Below are 16,418 nucleotides of genomic sequence, written 5' to 3' on the forward strand. Positions count from 1 at the left end.
AATTCTTCAGCGCTCAGCCTTCTTCACAGTCCAACTCTCACATCCATACATGACCACAGGAAAAACCATAGCCTTGACTAGACGGACCCTTGTTGGCAAAGTAATGTCTCTGCTTTTGAATATGCTATCTAGGTTGGTCATAACTTTCCTTCCAAGGAGTAAGCGTCTTTTAATTTCATGGCTGCAGTCACCATCTGCAGTGATTTTGGAGCCCCCAAAAATAAAGTCTGACACTGTTTCCACTGTTTCCTCATCTATTTCCCAAGACGTGATGGGACCGGATGCCATGATCTTCATTTTCTGAATGTTGAGCTTTATGCCAACTTTTTCACTCTCCTCTTTCACTTTCATCAAGAGGCTTTTTAGTTCCTCTTCACTTTCTGCCATAAGGGTGGTGTCATCTGCATATCTGAGGTTATTGAGATTTCTCCCGGCAATCTTGATTCCAGTTTGTGTTTCTTCCAGTCCAGCGTTTCTCAGGATGTACTCTGCATATAAGTTAAATAAGCAGGGTAACAATATACAGCCTTGACGTACTCCTTTTCCTATTTGGAACCAGTCTGTTGTTCCATGTCCAGTTCTAACTGTTGCTTCCTGACCTGCACACAGATTTCTCAAGAGGCAGGTCAGGTGGTCTGGTATTCCCATCTCTTTCTGAATTTTCCACAGTTTATTGTGATCCACACAGTCAAAGGCTTTGGCATAGTCAATAAAGCAGCAATGGATGTTTTTCTGGAATTCTCTTGCTTTTTCCATGATCCAGTGGATGTTGGCAATTTGGTCTCTGGTTCCTCTGCCTTTTCTAAAACCAGCTTGAACATCAGGAAGTTCACGGTTCATGTATTGCTGAAGCCTGGCTTGGAGAATTTTGAGCATTACTTTACTGCATGTGAGATGAGTATTTAAACCATCCCAAACAAATACACAATCTTAACTGAAAAACACCAAGCTTTCTCTGCAAGCAAGGTGTTCAGGGAAGTGCTTCTGAAGTTTTACTGTGCATATTATCACGTCTGGGGATCTTGATAAAATGTAGATTGCAGTTCTGTAGGTCTGGAGCCGGGTTCCAGGAACCTGCATTTCTAATCAGCTCCCTTGGGATGCCAGGGCTGTTCGCTGGGAGACCTCATTGCCAGTATGGGAGCCCCAGCACCCGACCTCTGCCCCTCCACCAGCCAGATGAGCCCCTCATTTGTAGAACTTCTGAAGTCTCTAGCATGGGAGTGTCTAGGGGGTGGGGGAGGGAGGAGAGGGCATGTGGTCCCTTCCTTAACCACCACTCTTAATTTTGCAAATCCTTCCTCTCTCTGAACCGTAATTCTCTCCTTTATTTATGTCCCCTTTGCTCTCTGCTCTCTTCCTTTCTCCCCAGGGCCCACCAATATAGCTAGGACATGTGAATCTGATAGTCAGTGGGGACGTTGTTCTGTTTTGGTACATTGTGATTCTCCTGTAAAGGCTGAAGTTTTCTTTCTTAATTCTTACACCTGTTTTATCTCTGGTCATTTATCTCTGGTCATGATCTCCTGGAGGAGGGCATGGCAATTGACTCTAGTATTCTTGCCTGGAGAATTCCATGGACAGAAAAACCTGGCGGGCTACAGTCCATAGGGTTGAAAAGAGTCTGATACAACCGAAGCAGCTAAGCACACATGCATGTCCTTATTTATAAGTTGAGAGATGATGAGTGTCGGCTTGTCTGGGCACGTTAGGACATAAATAGAGCTTTGGATGTAAAGGTGCCTAGCACAGTTCTATCTCAGTCAGCTTAGGCTGCTATAGCAGAGTACCGCAGACTGAATGACTTAAACAAGAGACATTGATTTATCACAGTTCTACAGTCTGGGAAGTCCAAGGTCAAGGGGCAGGCAAATTAAGTTTTTGGCAAGATCCTCTTCCTGGCTTGTAAATGCCGACCATTTCACCGTGTGCTTGCATGACTACTTTGTGCAGAGAGATAGGGAGAGAGAGAAAGGGAGACAGACAGGGGGTGTGTGCTCTGTCTGGTCTTGTTGTCTTGTTCTTGTAAAGACTTGAATCCTATTTTGGGGCTCCACCCTCACTACCTCACCTAAAGCTAACTGTTTCCCAGAGGTCCTGCCATTAGAGCTCAACATATGAATTTCGGGGGAGATCTTTTAGTCCATAACAATAAAGATTAGACAATATAGTTGAACTGATTCACTTGGGAAGGATGAACAGGCTGCCTGCTGTGCGTGTGACCAGTGAAGCTGTACCACACTAGTGTAGGGAGGAATCAGACATGGACCTTGCTCATCAGTCAGCTGGCACAGACATTCTAGATTAAAGGATGAGAGGTGACAGCTAAGAAGCAGGCTAGGGAAAGCAGATCCTGGGATCTGAAGAAGAAATAAAGCAGAAAGGTGGGGCCTGAGGGCTAGGGAAGACATAACCTGGAATCCCCAAAGTTAAAATTAAAGTTGCTCAGTCGTGTCCGACTCTTTGTGACCCCATGGACTGTATCAGTTCAGTTCAGTTTAGTCGCTCAGTCGTGTCTGAATCTTTGTGACCCCATGAACTGCAGTACACCAGGCCTCCCTGTCCATCACCAACTGCTGGAGTCTACCCAAACCCATGTCCATTGAGTCGGTGATGCCATCCAACCATCTCATCCTCTGTCGTCCCCTTCTCCCCCTGTCCTCAATATTTCCCAGCATCAGGGTCTTCTCAAATGAGTCAGCTCTTCGCATCAGGTGGCCAAAGTATTGGAGTTTCTGCTTCAACATCAGTCCTTCCAATGAACACCCAGGACTGATCTCCTTTAGGATGGACTGATTGGATCTCCTTGCAGTCCAAGGCACTCTCAAGAGTCTTCTCCAACACCACAGTTCAAAAGCATGAATTCTTCTGTGCTCAGCTTTCTTTATAGTCCAACTCACATCCATACATGACTACTGGTAAAACCATAGCCTTGACTAGGTGGACCTTTGCTCACAAAGTAATGTCTCTGCTTTTTAATATGCTGTCTAGGTTGGTCATAACTTAATTCTCCAGGCCAGAATACTGGAGTGGGTAGCTCATCCCTTCTCCAGGAGATCTTCCTGACCCAGGAATCCAACTAGGGTCTCCTGCATTGCAGGCACATACTTTACCAACTGAGCTATCAGGGAAGCCCTAAAGTTACTCTGTTTTTAAAGGTATTTTATTTGTTTATTTTTGGCTGCTCTGGGTCTTCATTGTCGCACGGCTTTCTCTAGTTGTGGCAAGCAGAGTCTACTCTCTAGTTGCTGTGCACAGGCTTCTCATCGCAATGGCTTCTCTTGTGGTGGGACATGAGCTCTAGGTGTGCGTGGGCTTCAGTAGTTCTGGTGTGTAGGCTTAGTTGCTCCATGCCATGTGAGGTCTCCCCGGACCAGGGACTGAACCCGTGTCCCTTGTATTGGCAGGTGGATTCCCAGCCACTGGACCACCAGTCCCCCGAATTACTCTTGATGAATAGGCATTGGCAGGAAGTCCCAGAACATTTTCTTTTTTTTTTTCTTTTTTTCCAGAAAATTTTCTGACCCTTCAACACAGTAGAGAGTGAATGTCTACTGGGGAACAGCAGTAAAAGGGCTAAGGGTATGGCATTATTAGTGTCTGATTCAAGAGCTCTGATAAGCAGAGGTGTCCGGGACTTCTGATGGGTGGAGGCGAAGCCGGGGAAGCCCAGAGAGAACTTATTTGACTCTTTCAGAATTTTGACCATTCTAGCTGGGAAACTGTGAAGTGCAAAAGGGGCTGTGCAGAGGAGGGCAGGCGTGATAACAAGGAATTCCATCCTAAAAACACTAGATGAGGGTAATGACAGTAGTGATGACCACCCCCCCCCCCCCCAAATAGTGTCATGACAGCATTTTGCAAGAAGATGGAATTCGGTACCCTCCTTAAGTGTCATTTTTTATTAAGATGTCAAGATTCCAGGTAGGTGTCATTTAAATAATTTGTTGAAAAAATACTGTATGCAGATCACTGATCAGTTACAAGTGACTAACCTGTCTTATGCTTCTGCCGAATTAGTGTCGTGACAACATAGACAAGTCATGAAACTGACTTCAGAGTTAGTGCTTTTAGAAATGACGGGTGACCTCTGCTATCTCGGTGAGTACTTTCATCAACATTGCTCATGAAAATAAAGTAGTATTGGTAGAATTTTTGCACTTATAGTCCCTGTTCTCCCTTTTTGTGGGCAGAGGGAAGGATGGGGATGACATTTCCAATAAGGGAGCCTTTTCCTGTCGCTTTTTTTCACGCATCGTTGACCTTAATAGAAGTCTTAGGAAAGAGACAAGGAGCATATCTCTGAGTCACTCACTGAAATCCCAGAAGCCTCTCTAGAGACACATCTTGAATCGACGTTCTGGATCAGTTTGTACAGTGCTCTGCAGGCTGACTCTCTCAGGGGCTTCAAGTCACCAAAAGTTGCCAGTAAGTTGGTTTTAAAGGAGACTGACGAACCTGGGGACTTTATGGGGAGGGCTGGTTCCACCTTCCCAGGAGGGCTTTGGTGCCGCCCCCGCCAGGCCAGTAGGAGGCGCGCGCGCCTCCTGGGGCTTGGAGGCGACGCGGGCCCGGCGCCCGACTCCCCGCGTGCGCGTGATCGGCGGCGGGGCCGCGCACGCCAGGGCTGAGGAACGAGGCGGGGGGCAACGTGAGGGCCATTTCCGGGCGGGGCGGAGAGGGGCGGGGCCGCCGGCGGCCGGATCTTTAATCTCGGCGGCAGCCGGTGAGTCGGTTTCGCTGTGAGGAGAGGCAAGGCCGGCTACAGAGTGTCAGGAGGGAAGGAGCGCGGGAGCTGGCTCCCGGCTGAGAAGGTTTACTGGGCCGCCGCGGACCCTGAAGAAGAAGACGGGTCCGCGCTGGGGAGGAGGGCTTTGGTTTGGGTTTGGAGAGAGTCGGGACTGAATGGGAGGCGGGTCCTGGCCGGGGCGGAGGAGGAGTGTCGGGACGGCGGGGGGTCCTGATGCGGAGAGGGTGAGGACTGCTGGAAGGGCCGGGCCGGACCGAGGGGCCAGCACCTCGGCGCGGGCTCGGGTTCGGGCTGAGGGTAGGGGCGCAGGCCACCCGAGGTCTTGAGTTGAATGCCGGGTTCGCGCCAGGGCCGAGACGGAGCGGGATATGAAACTCCACTCGTGGGCGCGGTAGGAGTGATCTCGCGGTGGGCAGGTTTGCCGATCCTGCCCCGGCGAGGAAAGGGTTGTGTGGAGGGAGGGATGAAGTCTAGAACGAGGCCAGCTTGTTTCTGAAGAGCTGCCAGTGGAGGCTGGACCCTGGGGCTGGGCTGCCTGGAGCGGCCGCTGGTCCGCCGGGTTAGTTTGAAGTGGGCGGGGCTCCGGGCCTCGAGGCCTCGGTCTGCTGCGGGCTGGGCGTTTCCCTAGTATCTACCTGGAAGGGAATTGCTTTTGTAGGGGGGCTGGCTCTGGTGGCGTTTGGTCAGCGGCGGGAGGGAAGCAGAGTGCCAGCAGGATTCTTAATTCGCTGGGTTGGGGTGCTGGGCTTTAGTGTGAAAGCGAAGAGTGAAAGCTGAGCTCTCCAAGGAGGGAACAGAACCATTTCTCTGCAGCTCTGGCGAATATAGGCGGGCCAGCGGGACAGTTTGTAGCGTTAGAAGTAAACAAACCTGGTTCCTTTTGCAGAGGGGAGACGCTGAAAGGACGTCTGGGAGAGGAAAATGCCCAGTGCAGACCTAATGTCGTTGGTGAGTCCTTTTCCAAGTATCTTTCTTGTTGTAAGGCACTTGTCCAGTATGTTTTATTTTTAGTCCAAAGGATGAGTGTGTAGATTTCATCTCTGATGCTTGCCTTTGATAGCTGAGAGTTTCTGCCTCCTTTTACTTTGGATTTAATGATTAGATGGGTAGTGACTGAAATAAATGTATAAATATATATATATTTAATGAATGTGAAGAATTTTTGCAAAATTCTTGCAGTTGATTTTAATCTCTCCTTTCGTATACTACCAGAACCGTTTTAAAACGTCAATGAAATTTTGTCTGGATCTGCCATATATTAGTTTATAAGTGTTAGTTTCCCAGACTAGAGTTATTCCCTGGAAGGCAGATATCTTGTCTTATTTGTTTAGAGGTGATAAACACCTGTCATGGTGCTCTGTATATAATAAGTTGCTATTTGCTGAGTTGAGCTAGTTTGAATGTACTTTCTTCTGTTGTGGTGAGGAGTTGGCCTGTTTTGGTAGAGGCTGTTTTTTCCCCTCTTTTGAGATCTTTCTGTGCTTTTTTTTTTTTTTCCCCCCCAGTGAGCAGGGAAGATAGAATTGCCAAATGAGCGTTTACCAAAATGACGTTTTATTCTTGGGACATTTGTAGGTTCCATAGAAGTTCTTTATTGATTTTTATTTTTTTCATAGAGGGTGTTAGTGAGAGAATTGTGAGGAACCCATGATTTTCAAATAGCAATGTGTTTAGTTTTTAATAAGTTACGTCTTATTAAATGAAAACATTTCCTTTCCCTCTCTCGATGTCAGTATCCCAGAGAGTTGATAGCTGTCACTGGGAAGTTGGCAAAAACTAGTAGTGAGTTTTTTTTTTTTTTTTAAATATCCACGGCTGATGTCCTGTAGTGTCAAAATCTCTAAGGTCTGCAGGAGAAGTTGAGAGATCAACCAAGTTGTGACTAGTTCTGGTTTGCGGTGAGGAGCAAGGATGACTTTGGAGACATAGACAGGTACTTGGTTTATCCAAGATTCAGATGAAGGGTTCACCTAAAATAGTTGTTTTTGCCTCAAATTTCATACATTGTCAGTAGATAATAAATTGTGTTCTGTAATATTAAATTCTTATTACAAGAGCAGTTATGTTAGAAGAATTGGAAGCTATTAATAAAAGGAAGCAGCCCCCAATAATTCCGCTTTTCAGAAATAGCCACTACCAGCACCTTGCAGAATGATCTGCAATAATTGGCAATTTCTTTCTCTTTTATAAATCAGTACGTATATGTAAATTAAGATTCCTATATGTTAGTAGGATATAACTCCATACCCAGAGATGTGTGTATTACATCTTGGGCCTGTGGGCTCCCTTTAGCAGTCTGAGCAGTGAGTGCTTTTATTTACAATATTAACTTTGGAATCAGTTTTGTTTTGAAGTATTTCTCTAGCTATCACTACTGCTTTTCACTTCCTCATTTGAAAATCTATTTCTTTATGGGTGTTGCCTTGCTCATTGGTGCAAAGAATTAAATCATATAAATAACAGCTGGCCTGTGAGAATCATCCCTCTCTGAAGACACTGTACATGTTGCTTGAGGTGCCCTTGAGGGAAAAATTGTCCTTCTTTCTTTGACTGTACTGTGCTAAATGATAAAGAACCAGTGATCAGGGCTGGGTTTTCAATGAGGATGCTATAAACGTTTGGTCAACATCTGAGTTCAAGGTGTTTCTCTGTACTTGCTTTGTATCGTGTGATGCATTACACATGTTCTTGGCCCTCTAACTGGAAAGAAAGGCCTCTAGTTAATAGAAGATAACCTCAGCATAGGGCAGCATATGGTAGAATTACAGAATTAGAAACAACCTTGCAAGTTATATGATGCAATTTCTTACTTTTATTGTACATGCATCATTTTTAGAGTATTTCTGCTAAATGAATATCCAGTCATCCATCTTTTCTCCTGGGGGAATCAGATAGGCATAAGCTAAGATACAATAAGAGATGGATTCAGGAGTAATAATGTAAGTCTGATAGCTAACATTTATTAAGCACATATTACGCATTAGGTGCAGAAATAGATACTCTACATACTCATTTAATTTTCCTAAAATTCCTTGAAAAATATGCTGGCATTCTCCTTTTATAGATGAAAAACCAGACTTAGCATATCATAGCAATGAGGTGGTGGAGCTTTATTTTAACCACGGTTAGTCTGTCTTAAAAACCCTCTTTCTTGTCTACTTTGTGAAGCCACCTCTAAGTTGTCTTCACGGAAAGGTAAAGAAGTTACTGAACTTTGTGGCTGTTGAGAGCAGGTTTGTGTGGAGCAGGAGTGAAATAGTTCTGCCCTCTAAGGGGGCACTTTGGAAGAGTGTGGGAGGGTGCTTTTGGCTTCTGATCTAGTCTTGTCTGAACATACATGTTTTATTATACAGATCTTCATGTTTGTTTTCTCTTCCGTTGCAGTTGGGGCATTGTATTGAAATTTTTAAAAGTTATGTCTATAGGTATAATGTTATATTCTTTGAATTTCATTTCATAATAAAGGGCATTATGAAATATTAGTTATAGAAAAGGGCATTGGGTCTGATAGGGTTGAATACCACTGTGTGGAGGGCAGTAAAACTCGAAGGTGAACTGGAGTCCATGTGTAACAAGCCTAGGGTTCCGGAGGAGGACTCCTGGGCTGTCAGCCCTCGGTGCTTTCCTGCCCTTGATTTTGTCCACATTTGATTAAGGTGGTATGCCTGCCTTTTTTCCATTTGCTCATTTATGCCATGGACTGCAATACTTTCCACTTATGTCTCAGAGAGAATAAAACGAGTGAGTGGATTCATTCATCTGAGAATTGCAATGCTTTCAGAGGGAATTAAAGTCTGGAAATCTTTTAGCAATCTTTCTCCACTTTAGCAACCATTCTTTTTATCCATATTCTCCTCCTTCCTAGTGCTCAGGGGCTAGATCACTTTGAGAGTTGCAAAATACTCTTAGATTCTAAGAAAAAGATACTTTGTAAAGCTAAGTCTAGGTTTTAGACTTGTCTAAAGGGACGGTGCAGTGTTACTGTATGGACTGTGGTAGTTCTGGGTGGGGTTTGAGTGATAGTTGTATATCTAGGGTTGAGGTTCTCAACCAGGAGCAATTTTTGCTCCCCTCCCCGCCACAGCCCCAGGACATTTGGCAATGTCTAGAGACATTTTTTTCGGAGAAGGCAATGGCACCCCACTCCAGTACTCTTGCCTGGAGAGTCCCATGGACGGAGGAGCCTGGTGGGCTGCGGTCCATGGGGTCGCTAAGAGTCGGACACGACTGAGCGACTTCACTTTCACTTTTCACCTTCATGCATTGGAGAAGGAAATGGCAACCCACTCCAGTGTTCTTGCCTGGAGAATCCCAAGGACGGGGGAGCCTGATGGGCTGCGGTCTATGGGGTCACACAGAGTCGGACACAACTGAAGCGACACAGCAGCAGCAGCAGCAGCAGCAGCAGAGACATTTTTAAGGGCTTCCCTGGTGGCTCAGTGGTTAAGAAGCCACCTGCAATGCAGGAGTTGCAGGTTTGATCCTTGGGTCAGGAATATCTCCTGGAGTAGGAAATGGCAACCTGTTCAGTATTCTTGCCTAGAGAATCCCATGGGCAGAGGGGCCTGGAGGGCTACAGTCCATAGGTTTGCAAAGAGTCAGACACGACTAAGGTGAGTGAGCATAAGCACAGTGATAGTTGGGTTATTTTGCCCGTGGATCAAGCTCTACTACTTTGGAATATACATTGGAGAGCATACTTTTCTGAAGCATGGTAAAATTCCTAAGAAATGCTGTCTTTTACTACATTTCTGCAGCACAGTTTTCTTGATTTGGAAGCAGTAAACCCGTCTCAGTTTTGTTTTTCTGGTTCAAAAATCAGATCTTTCCAGATCTTAGAGCTTTATCTTTCACCCTTGACTCCTTTTCAGGGATGCTTTCTTAATGACTCTCTAATGGAGTTAAGCAATAAACTGAAAGATGGACACTAAAAGCTCATTTCTGTATTTGAATCTGATGTCTTATTTGTAGGCTTGTCTAGAAGAGAGGGAGGACAGGCAGGACATTTGAAATTTTGTTGACAGTTTGAGTGGCCATTGTAGGATGAGCACTGGTTTTGACGGTTCTAATTTTGTAAATAAAACAGATTATAATAACAAGTATGATAATTTCTCCAGTTTTTGGTGTGAAGGAAAGGGAAGTTATAAATAGATAATCCCCAAATCCTAGTCTTTGGCTTGACTCTGCAGTCTGTGTGTCAGGAATTTTTAGTAACTTTTTAGTAACAGATAGCTTCCTAATTAGGTTTTGCACAATCCAGTATTACATGCAGTTTGTTCACATTGGTGGCAGAAATGGGAATCGGCTTGGGATTGACACTTTTCCATAGGGAACTGATCTGCAGTGAATTGGTCCACATGTGGAAAGACACAGAATGCAATTACTGAGAGAAAAGCCATGCTAAGGGGTAAGGGCAGAGAAAGGAGCCATTCACCGGGGAAGATGGAACAGTGCAGGCTGAAAATAATTTGTTGGGTCTGTCTGTTATCTCCTGGTGCACTCCAACAGTTTGAGTGCCCAGAGTTAGGGAACGCCAGCGGGGTTGGTGTTAAGAGCGATTAGCTCTCTTAGGCCTGAAAGGGCAAGAGAGGGACTTGAAAGAGAGGGTAAGCTGTGGGAATGGAACCACTTCTGAACAGTGGCCTAGCAGGAGGGGATCCAGGGAAATAAACACCTCAGATGTTCTGCTGGAGGTTTTCATTGTCAAACCCAACTGGCAGCCAGAGGACATGGGGACCTGGGTGATTGAATTGAGAGGACAGCCCCATGAGGCACGTAATGGAGTTGGGGAAGGTTGGGTAGAGGATCAGGATACCCAGTATGCTGAAATCAAGGTCAAGTTAGTTTTGGGGTTTTTTCCCTTAATTTATTTTTGGCCGTGCTGGGTCTTCGTTGCTCTAGTTGTGGCAACCAGGGGCTAACTCTCTGGTTGTGGTGCTCGAGCTTCTTATTTCAGTGACTTCTCTTGTCATGGAACAGGGACTCTAGGGCATGTGGTGCGCAGGCTTAGTTGCTCCTGGCATGTGGGATCTTCCTGGATCAGGGATCAAACCCGTGTCTCCTGCATTGGCAAGTGGATTCTTTACCACTGAGCCACCAGGGAAACCCTCAGGTTAGTTTTGAAAGATATGGTGAGAAGACAGTGTTTGAGCAGAGTCTTGAAGAACGCAGGTCAGGGAACATTATAGAAAAGAAGTGTTGTCGTTTATTACAGAAGCATAGATTCAGAAGCACAGTTGCCGCAAACTTCAGAGCTAGTTTGTTTCCATAGTAGCCTTAGAACCTTAACTGCCAGAGGGCCTTTAGACATCCTTCATTGCCACTTACCTTGCCGTGTGGGAAGCCGTTCTCGGATGCCTGGCCAGGAGTGGGTGCAGAAGACTTTCTCGGGGAGTCCTTTCCATTGTCGGACAGCTTTAATTGTTAGAAAGTTTTTTATTTGTCCAAATCACAGAATGTATCAGGATTAGGTTTGGCTGAATGTAAGAGAAAAATCTAAAGTATCAGAGATTTTTAAGATAGAAGTAAATTTTTCTAAAGAGAAATCCAGAGTAGACAATTGATGACTGATAACCATCATTCCTAATTCTTTGAGGAAGTTCCACTGCTCAGAGTGCATCCCTTCGGGGTCAGACAGCTGCTTGGAGCTTGAGCTGTCACGTTTTGCGTTTCATTTGGCAGGAAGAGGAAAGGGAAGGAGAAGAGCTTGCCTGCATTCTTAATTTATTATACAAGCAAACCTGTATAAAGCATGTGAAAGTATTAGTCGCTCAGTTGTGTTCAACTCTTTACAACCCCGTGGACTGTAGCTCTCTAGGCTTCTCTTTGCATGGGATTCTCCTGGCAAGAATACTGGAGTGGGTTGCCATCTCTACCTCCAGGGGAATCTTCTTGATCTAGGAATCAAACCTGGATCCTCCTGCATTGCAGTCAGATTCTTTACTGTCTGAGCCACCAGGGAAGCCCCAATAAAGCACTTATCCTCATTTTAACGAATAATAATAAAGGAAACAATCATGTATCTACCACCTGGGTTAGGAAATAGAATATCTACCCCCAACCCCATGTTCCCCACCCTGGTAACATCTCCTTCCCTTTCCTCTAGGGATACTACTCTACTATCCTGATTTTGCAGAATAGTTATTCCCTTGCTGTTTAAGAAAAAAAATTGTGTTACCACCTATTTGTGCATCCCTAATTTTAGTTTTATTTTTCAACTTGCTACAAATGGATTTATATGTATTTTTTTAACCATTAAAAAAATGGAAGTTTAGTTAATGTACAGTGTTGAGTTTGTTTCTGGTGTACAGCAAAGTGATTCAGTTACATATATATACATTTTTATATAGAGAGAGATTGGAGAAGGAAATGGCAACCCACTCCAGTGTTCTTGCCTGGAGAATCCCAGGGACAGGGGAGCCTGGTGGGCTGCCGTCTGTGGGGTCGCACAGAGTCGGACACGACTGAAGCGACTTAGCAGCAGCAGCATATATAGAGAGAGATGTGCATATCCATTTATATTTCAGGTTCTTGTCAATTATCGGCTATTACAAGATACTGAATATATTTCCTTGGGCTACACAGTAGGTCTTGGTTGTTTATTTTATATACAGTAGTGTGTATATGTTAATCCCAGACTTCTAGTTTATCCTTCTGGTCCCCACTCTCCCCTTTGGTACCCATTAGTTTGTTTTCTGTGTCTGCGTCTTATTTCTGTCTTGTAGATAAGTTCATTTGGATCATTTTTTAGACTCCACTTCTAAGTGGCATCGTGTGGTATTTGTCTTGGTCTTGCTTCATTTGGCACGGTGATCGCTAGGTCCCTCCGTGGTGCTGCACCCGGCAGCACTGCGTCCTTTCTTACGGCTGAGCAGTGTTCCATTGTACGTGTGCACCACGTTTTCTTTAGTCATCACCCGTTCGTGGATGTTTAGGTTGCGTCCATGCTTTGGCTGTTGTAAATAGCGCTGTGATGAACACTGAGGTGAATGTATCTTTTTGAATTAGAATTTTCTCCAGATATATGTCTAGGAGTGTGATTGCAGGATCACATAACTATATTTTTAGTTTTCTAAGACACCTCCCTAGTATTCTCCATAGTGGATGCACCAATTTACATTCCCACCAACAGTGTACGAGGGTTCCCTTTTCTCTACGCTCTCTCCAGCATTTATTATTTGTAGACTTTTTAATGTTAACCGTTCTGACTGTTATATACCTCGTTGTAATTTTGATTTGCGTTTTTCTAATAATTAGACATAATGAACATCTTTTTGTGTGCCTGTTGGCCATCTGTTTATGGTTGATTCATTTTTATTGTTGTATTCCATTATAGCATAATCAATATATGATTACCACAGTTTATTTATCATTCCACTGAAGATAGATATTTGGACTGTTTCCAATCTGGGACTTTTTTGAAGATTACTGTTACGAACATTCTTACATATGTGTTTTTTGGAAAAATGTCTATTTAGATCTTCTGCCCGTTTTTTGATTGAGTGGTTTGGGTTTTTTTGATATTTAAGCTGCATGAGCTCTTTGTGTATTTTGGAAACTAATCCCTCATTGAGTAGCGTCATTTACAAATATTTTCTTCCAGTCCATAGGTTATCTTTTTGTTTTATGGTTTCTTTTGCTGTGCAAAAGCTTTTAAGTTTAATTAGGTCCCATTTGTTTGTTTTTGTATCTGTTTATCTAGGGGACAGGTCCAGAAAAATAATGCTGCAATTTATGTCAAAGAGTGTTCTGCTTATGTTTTCCTCTAAGAGTTTTATAGTATCTGGTCTTACATTTAGGTTTTTAATCCATTTAGCGTTTATTTTCATGTATGGTGTTAGGGAGTTTTCTAATTTCATTCTTTTACATGTTGCTGTCCTGTTTTCCCACCACCACTGATTGAAGAGACTGTCTTTTCTTCCTTGTGTATTCTTGCCTCCTTTGTCGTAGATTAACTGGCCATAAGTGTGTGGGTTTATTTCTGGGCTTTCTATTGTGTTCCATTGATCTATATTTCTCTTTTTGTGCCAGCACCATACTGTTTTGATTACTGTAGCTTTGTAGTATAGTCTGACGTCAGGGAGTATGATTCTCCCAGTTCTTCTTTCTCAAGAATGTTTTGGCTGTTCGGGGTCTTTTATGTTTCCACACAAGCTAAAATTTTTTTGTCCTAGTTCTGTGAAAAATACCACTGATGATTTGATAAGGGATTGCATTGAATAATTTATATGTGTTTTTGATGGTTTTCCTATATTAGTACTTGTGAGATTCATCCATGTTGTTGCATGTAGTTCATAGTTTAGTGCATTCATTTTCATTGTTGTATAGCATTTCATTATAGCATAATCAATGCATGATTATCACAATTTATTTGCCATACCACTGAAGATAGATATTTGGAATTTCCTTTTTGAAGATTACTGTTACACACATTCTTGTATCTGACAGATGATCACCAGTGTTAAAAGAGTTTTTCTGGGATTTATTCCTAGTAGTGGAATAGGTGGATTCTAAAGAGTATATAGCCTTAACTTCCCTAGATAATGCCAGACTTTTCCAAAGAGGTTGATACAGTTTATAACTCCTAGCAACATTATATGCAAGTCTTGTTTTTACAGAGCTTGACAAACTTGATATTTAAAAGTTTTACATTTATTTACCAGTCCAGTAGGGTTGAAATCTAATTGCTTTCCTTGCGCATTTCCCTGATTACTAATGATGTTGTGTCCTTTAAATGTTTATTGACTATTTGGATTTCCTGTTTTGTGGATACCTCTTTGAATCTTATACCTTATTATTTATCTGTTTCCTCTTGTAGTTCTGTTAGATTTTGTTGTACATAATTTGATGTTTTCTTACTAGGTACATAGAGATTTAAAATTGTTACATCTTACCTAGTAAGCTACGATTTTTATCTAACAATGCTTTTTGACTTAATATAACATAGCTACATGAACTTTTTGTTATGAAGTAGGCAAACTATAAATTTTTGGTGAATGAATGACTTACCTTGTAGAGGCAGAAACTTCAGAGCACTCCGCCAAGTCTGTTCTCCTGGCACAGTTATTTATGTGTCCTGTTATCCTATGAAGTGAACAAAGCACTTAAAAAGGCAATAGAGTTTTCTTTTTGAGAGGTACAACTTGTATACAGTAAAGGGCTCCAGTCTTAATTTTATGGGCATATGGATACATGTCCTCACTGCCCAGATCAAGATGTGAGAAGTGTCCAGCCTCCCAGCAAGCTCCTTATTTCCCTCCCACTTGATGCCTGCCAAAGGTGGTCACTCTTCTCATGATAAGTGGTTTTGAAGATTTTTCAACTTCGTGTAAATGGAAACATACATTATCTTTCATGAATGTCTTTTTCCCTCCAATGTTGATTGTATTTGTGAATTTCATCCATGGTCCTATGTAGGAAGATTTTTAAAAATTATTGCTGTTCAGTTTTACAGTGTATGAAATACTATAATTTATTCATCCTATAATTGATGAACATTTATGTCTCTATTTTTTGGCTGTTATCAGTGACATTGCAGCATTTTTGAACTTATCCTTTAGTAACCATAAATACAGTTGTTGGGTCACGAGGTATACTGCCAAACAGGTTTCTAAAGTGGTGGTACCAGTTGCTACTCCTATGTTTTCTTAATATGTAACTATTGGATTTAGCTTTGGGCAAAAAGTCTTCACTTTTTGTTACCTGCATACTAGACAGTGTAGAGAGCTTTGAGAACTTTCCTGAAGTAATGCAGGTACTTTTAAAATGTGATTACACCCTTTCTTTTCTCTTCAGTCTTACCTAGTCTGTAAATATTAATAAACATTTGATGGGAAAAACAAGCAAACTTGGTCTTTTTTGAATATTAAAAGTTTAGATTTGTAAAACACCATTTGTAGCGGTTAATTCCAAGGCTGAAATCATAATCCTTTGGAACTCTTTGAAACCTAAGTAGGAGTTGTGGAATATTTATACTTCATTCTCGGTAGTGAGAAGACCTGTCTCTTTGGAGACTTTTACCGAGAGGCATTTGAATTCAGTCCTTTGAATTGCATTTTGGCTGATGAGTCTAAAAAGGAATGCATTGATCCTATCTTGAGTTCTGGTCTTAATGGTGCTGAGTCTTTGAGAAAGCTGAGGCAAATCGATATTTGTTTCAAATTTTAATGGGACGGAATTGAGGACAAATACGACAATGCCTCTGTGGCCCTGTTCATGGTTGAGTTGTATCACAGGCATGGTGAAAGAAAGCCTAGGATTACATTACCCAACCCTTTTTTTTTGATAAGGTTTCAGACGTTGTCCCATAAATCATGACTGCAGCAGTCAACAGCAGTCTATCTGGATGACTGAAATCAGGTTTATGATCTGTAAACATAATTATTAATAGGTAACTGGTTTAATCTGGTTTTCTTAGAATCAAAGGGGACACTTGCAACCTTCTGATTGAATTCAATTGATGAAGGCAATAAGATGACTTAACATCTGTCTTACAAAACCAAGGAGCAGCTTACTATTTACCTGCATTTATTAACATTATCTGTAAGAAAATACAGCATAGGCATGGGAATCAAACTATGTAAAGCCTCTTAAAGCTTTGCCTCTATGGCTTTGCTTGGAACTTGCAAAGGTCACTTTTCCTTGCTGCTTATGAAAAGGAAAGGAAAAT

General features: G+C 42.8%; 1 protein-coding gene across 5 annotated transcripts in view; it reads left to right on the top strand.

Moving 5' to 3' along the window:
• Window positions 1-16,418, top strand: part of SGPL1 (sphingosine-1-phosphate lyase 1) — a 67,034-nt gene that overhangs the window by 9,365 nt on the left and 41,251 nt on the right. For 2 of the 5 annotated variants that reach the window (XM_070782332.1, XM_070782333.1), the window contains exons 3-5: window positions 4,021-4,101; window positions 4,272-4,428; window positions 5,637-5,698. In XM_070782332.1, the coding sequence (XP_070638433.1) occupies window positions 5,672-5,698 (27 nt within the window). In that variant the 5' untranslated portion in view covers window positions 4,021-4,101; window positions 4,272-4,428; window positions 5,637-5,671. Of the gene's footprint in view, window positions 1-4,020; window positions 4,102-4,271; window positions 4,429-4,672; window positions 4,853-5,636; window positions 5,699-16,418 lie in introns of those variants that run through there. The other 3 variants (XM_070782331.1, XM_019953888.2, XM_070782334.1) reach the window with 2 other exon arrangements.

Source organism: Bos indicus, chromosome 28 (genome assembly GCF_029378745.1).
Source record: "Bos indicus isolate NIAB-ARS_2022 breed Sahiwal x Tharparkar chromosome 28, NIAB-ARS_B.indTharparkar_mat_pri_1.0, whole genome shotgun sequence".
NCBI classification, from domain to species: domain Eukaryota; kingdom Metazoa; phylum Chordata; class Mammalia; order Artiodactyla; family Bovidae; genus Bos; species Bos indicus.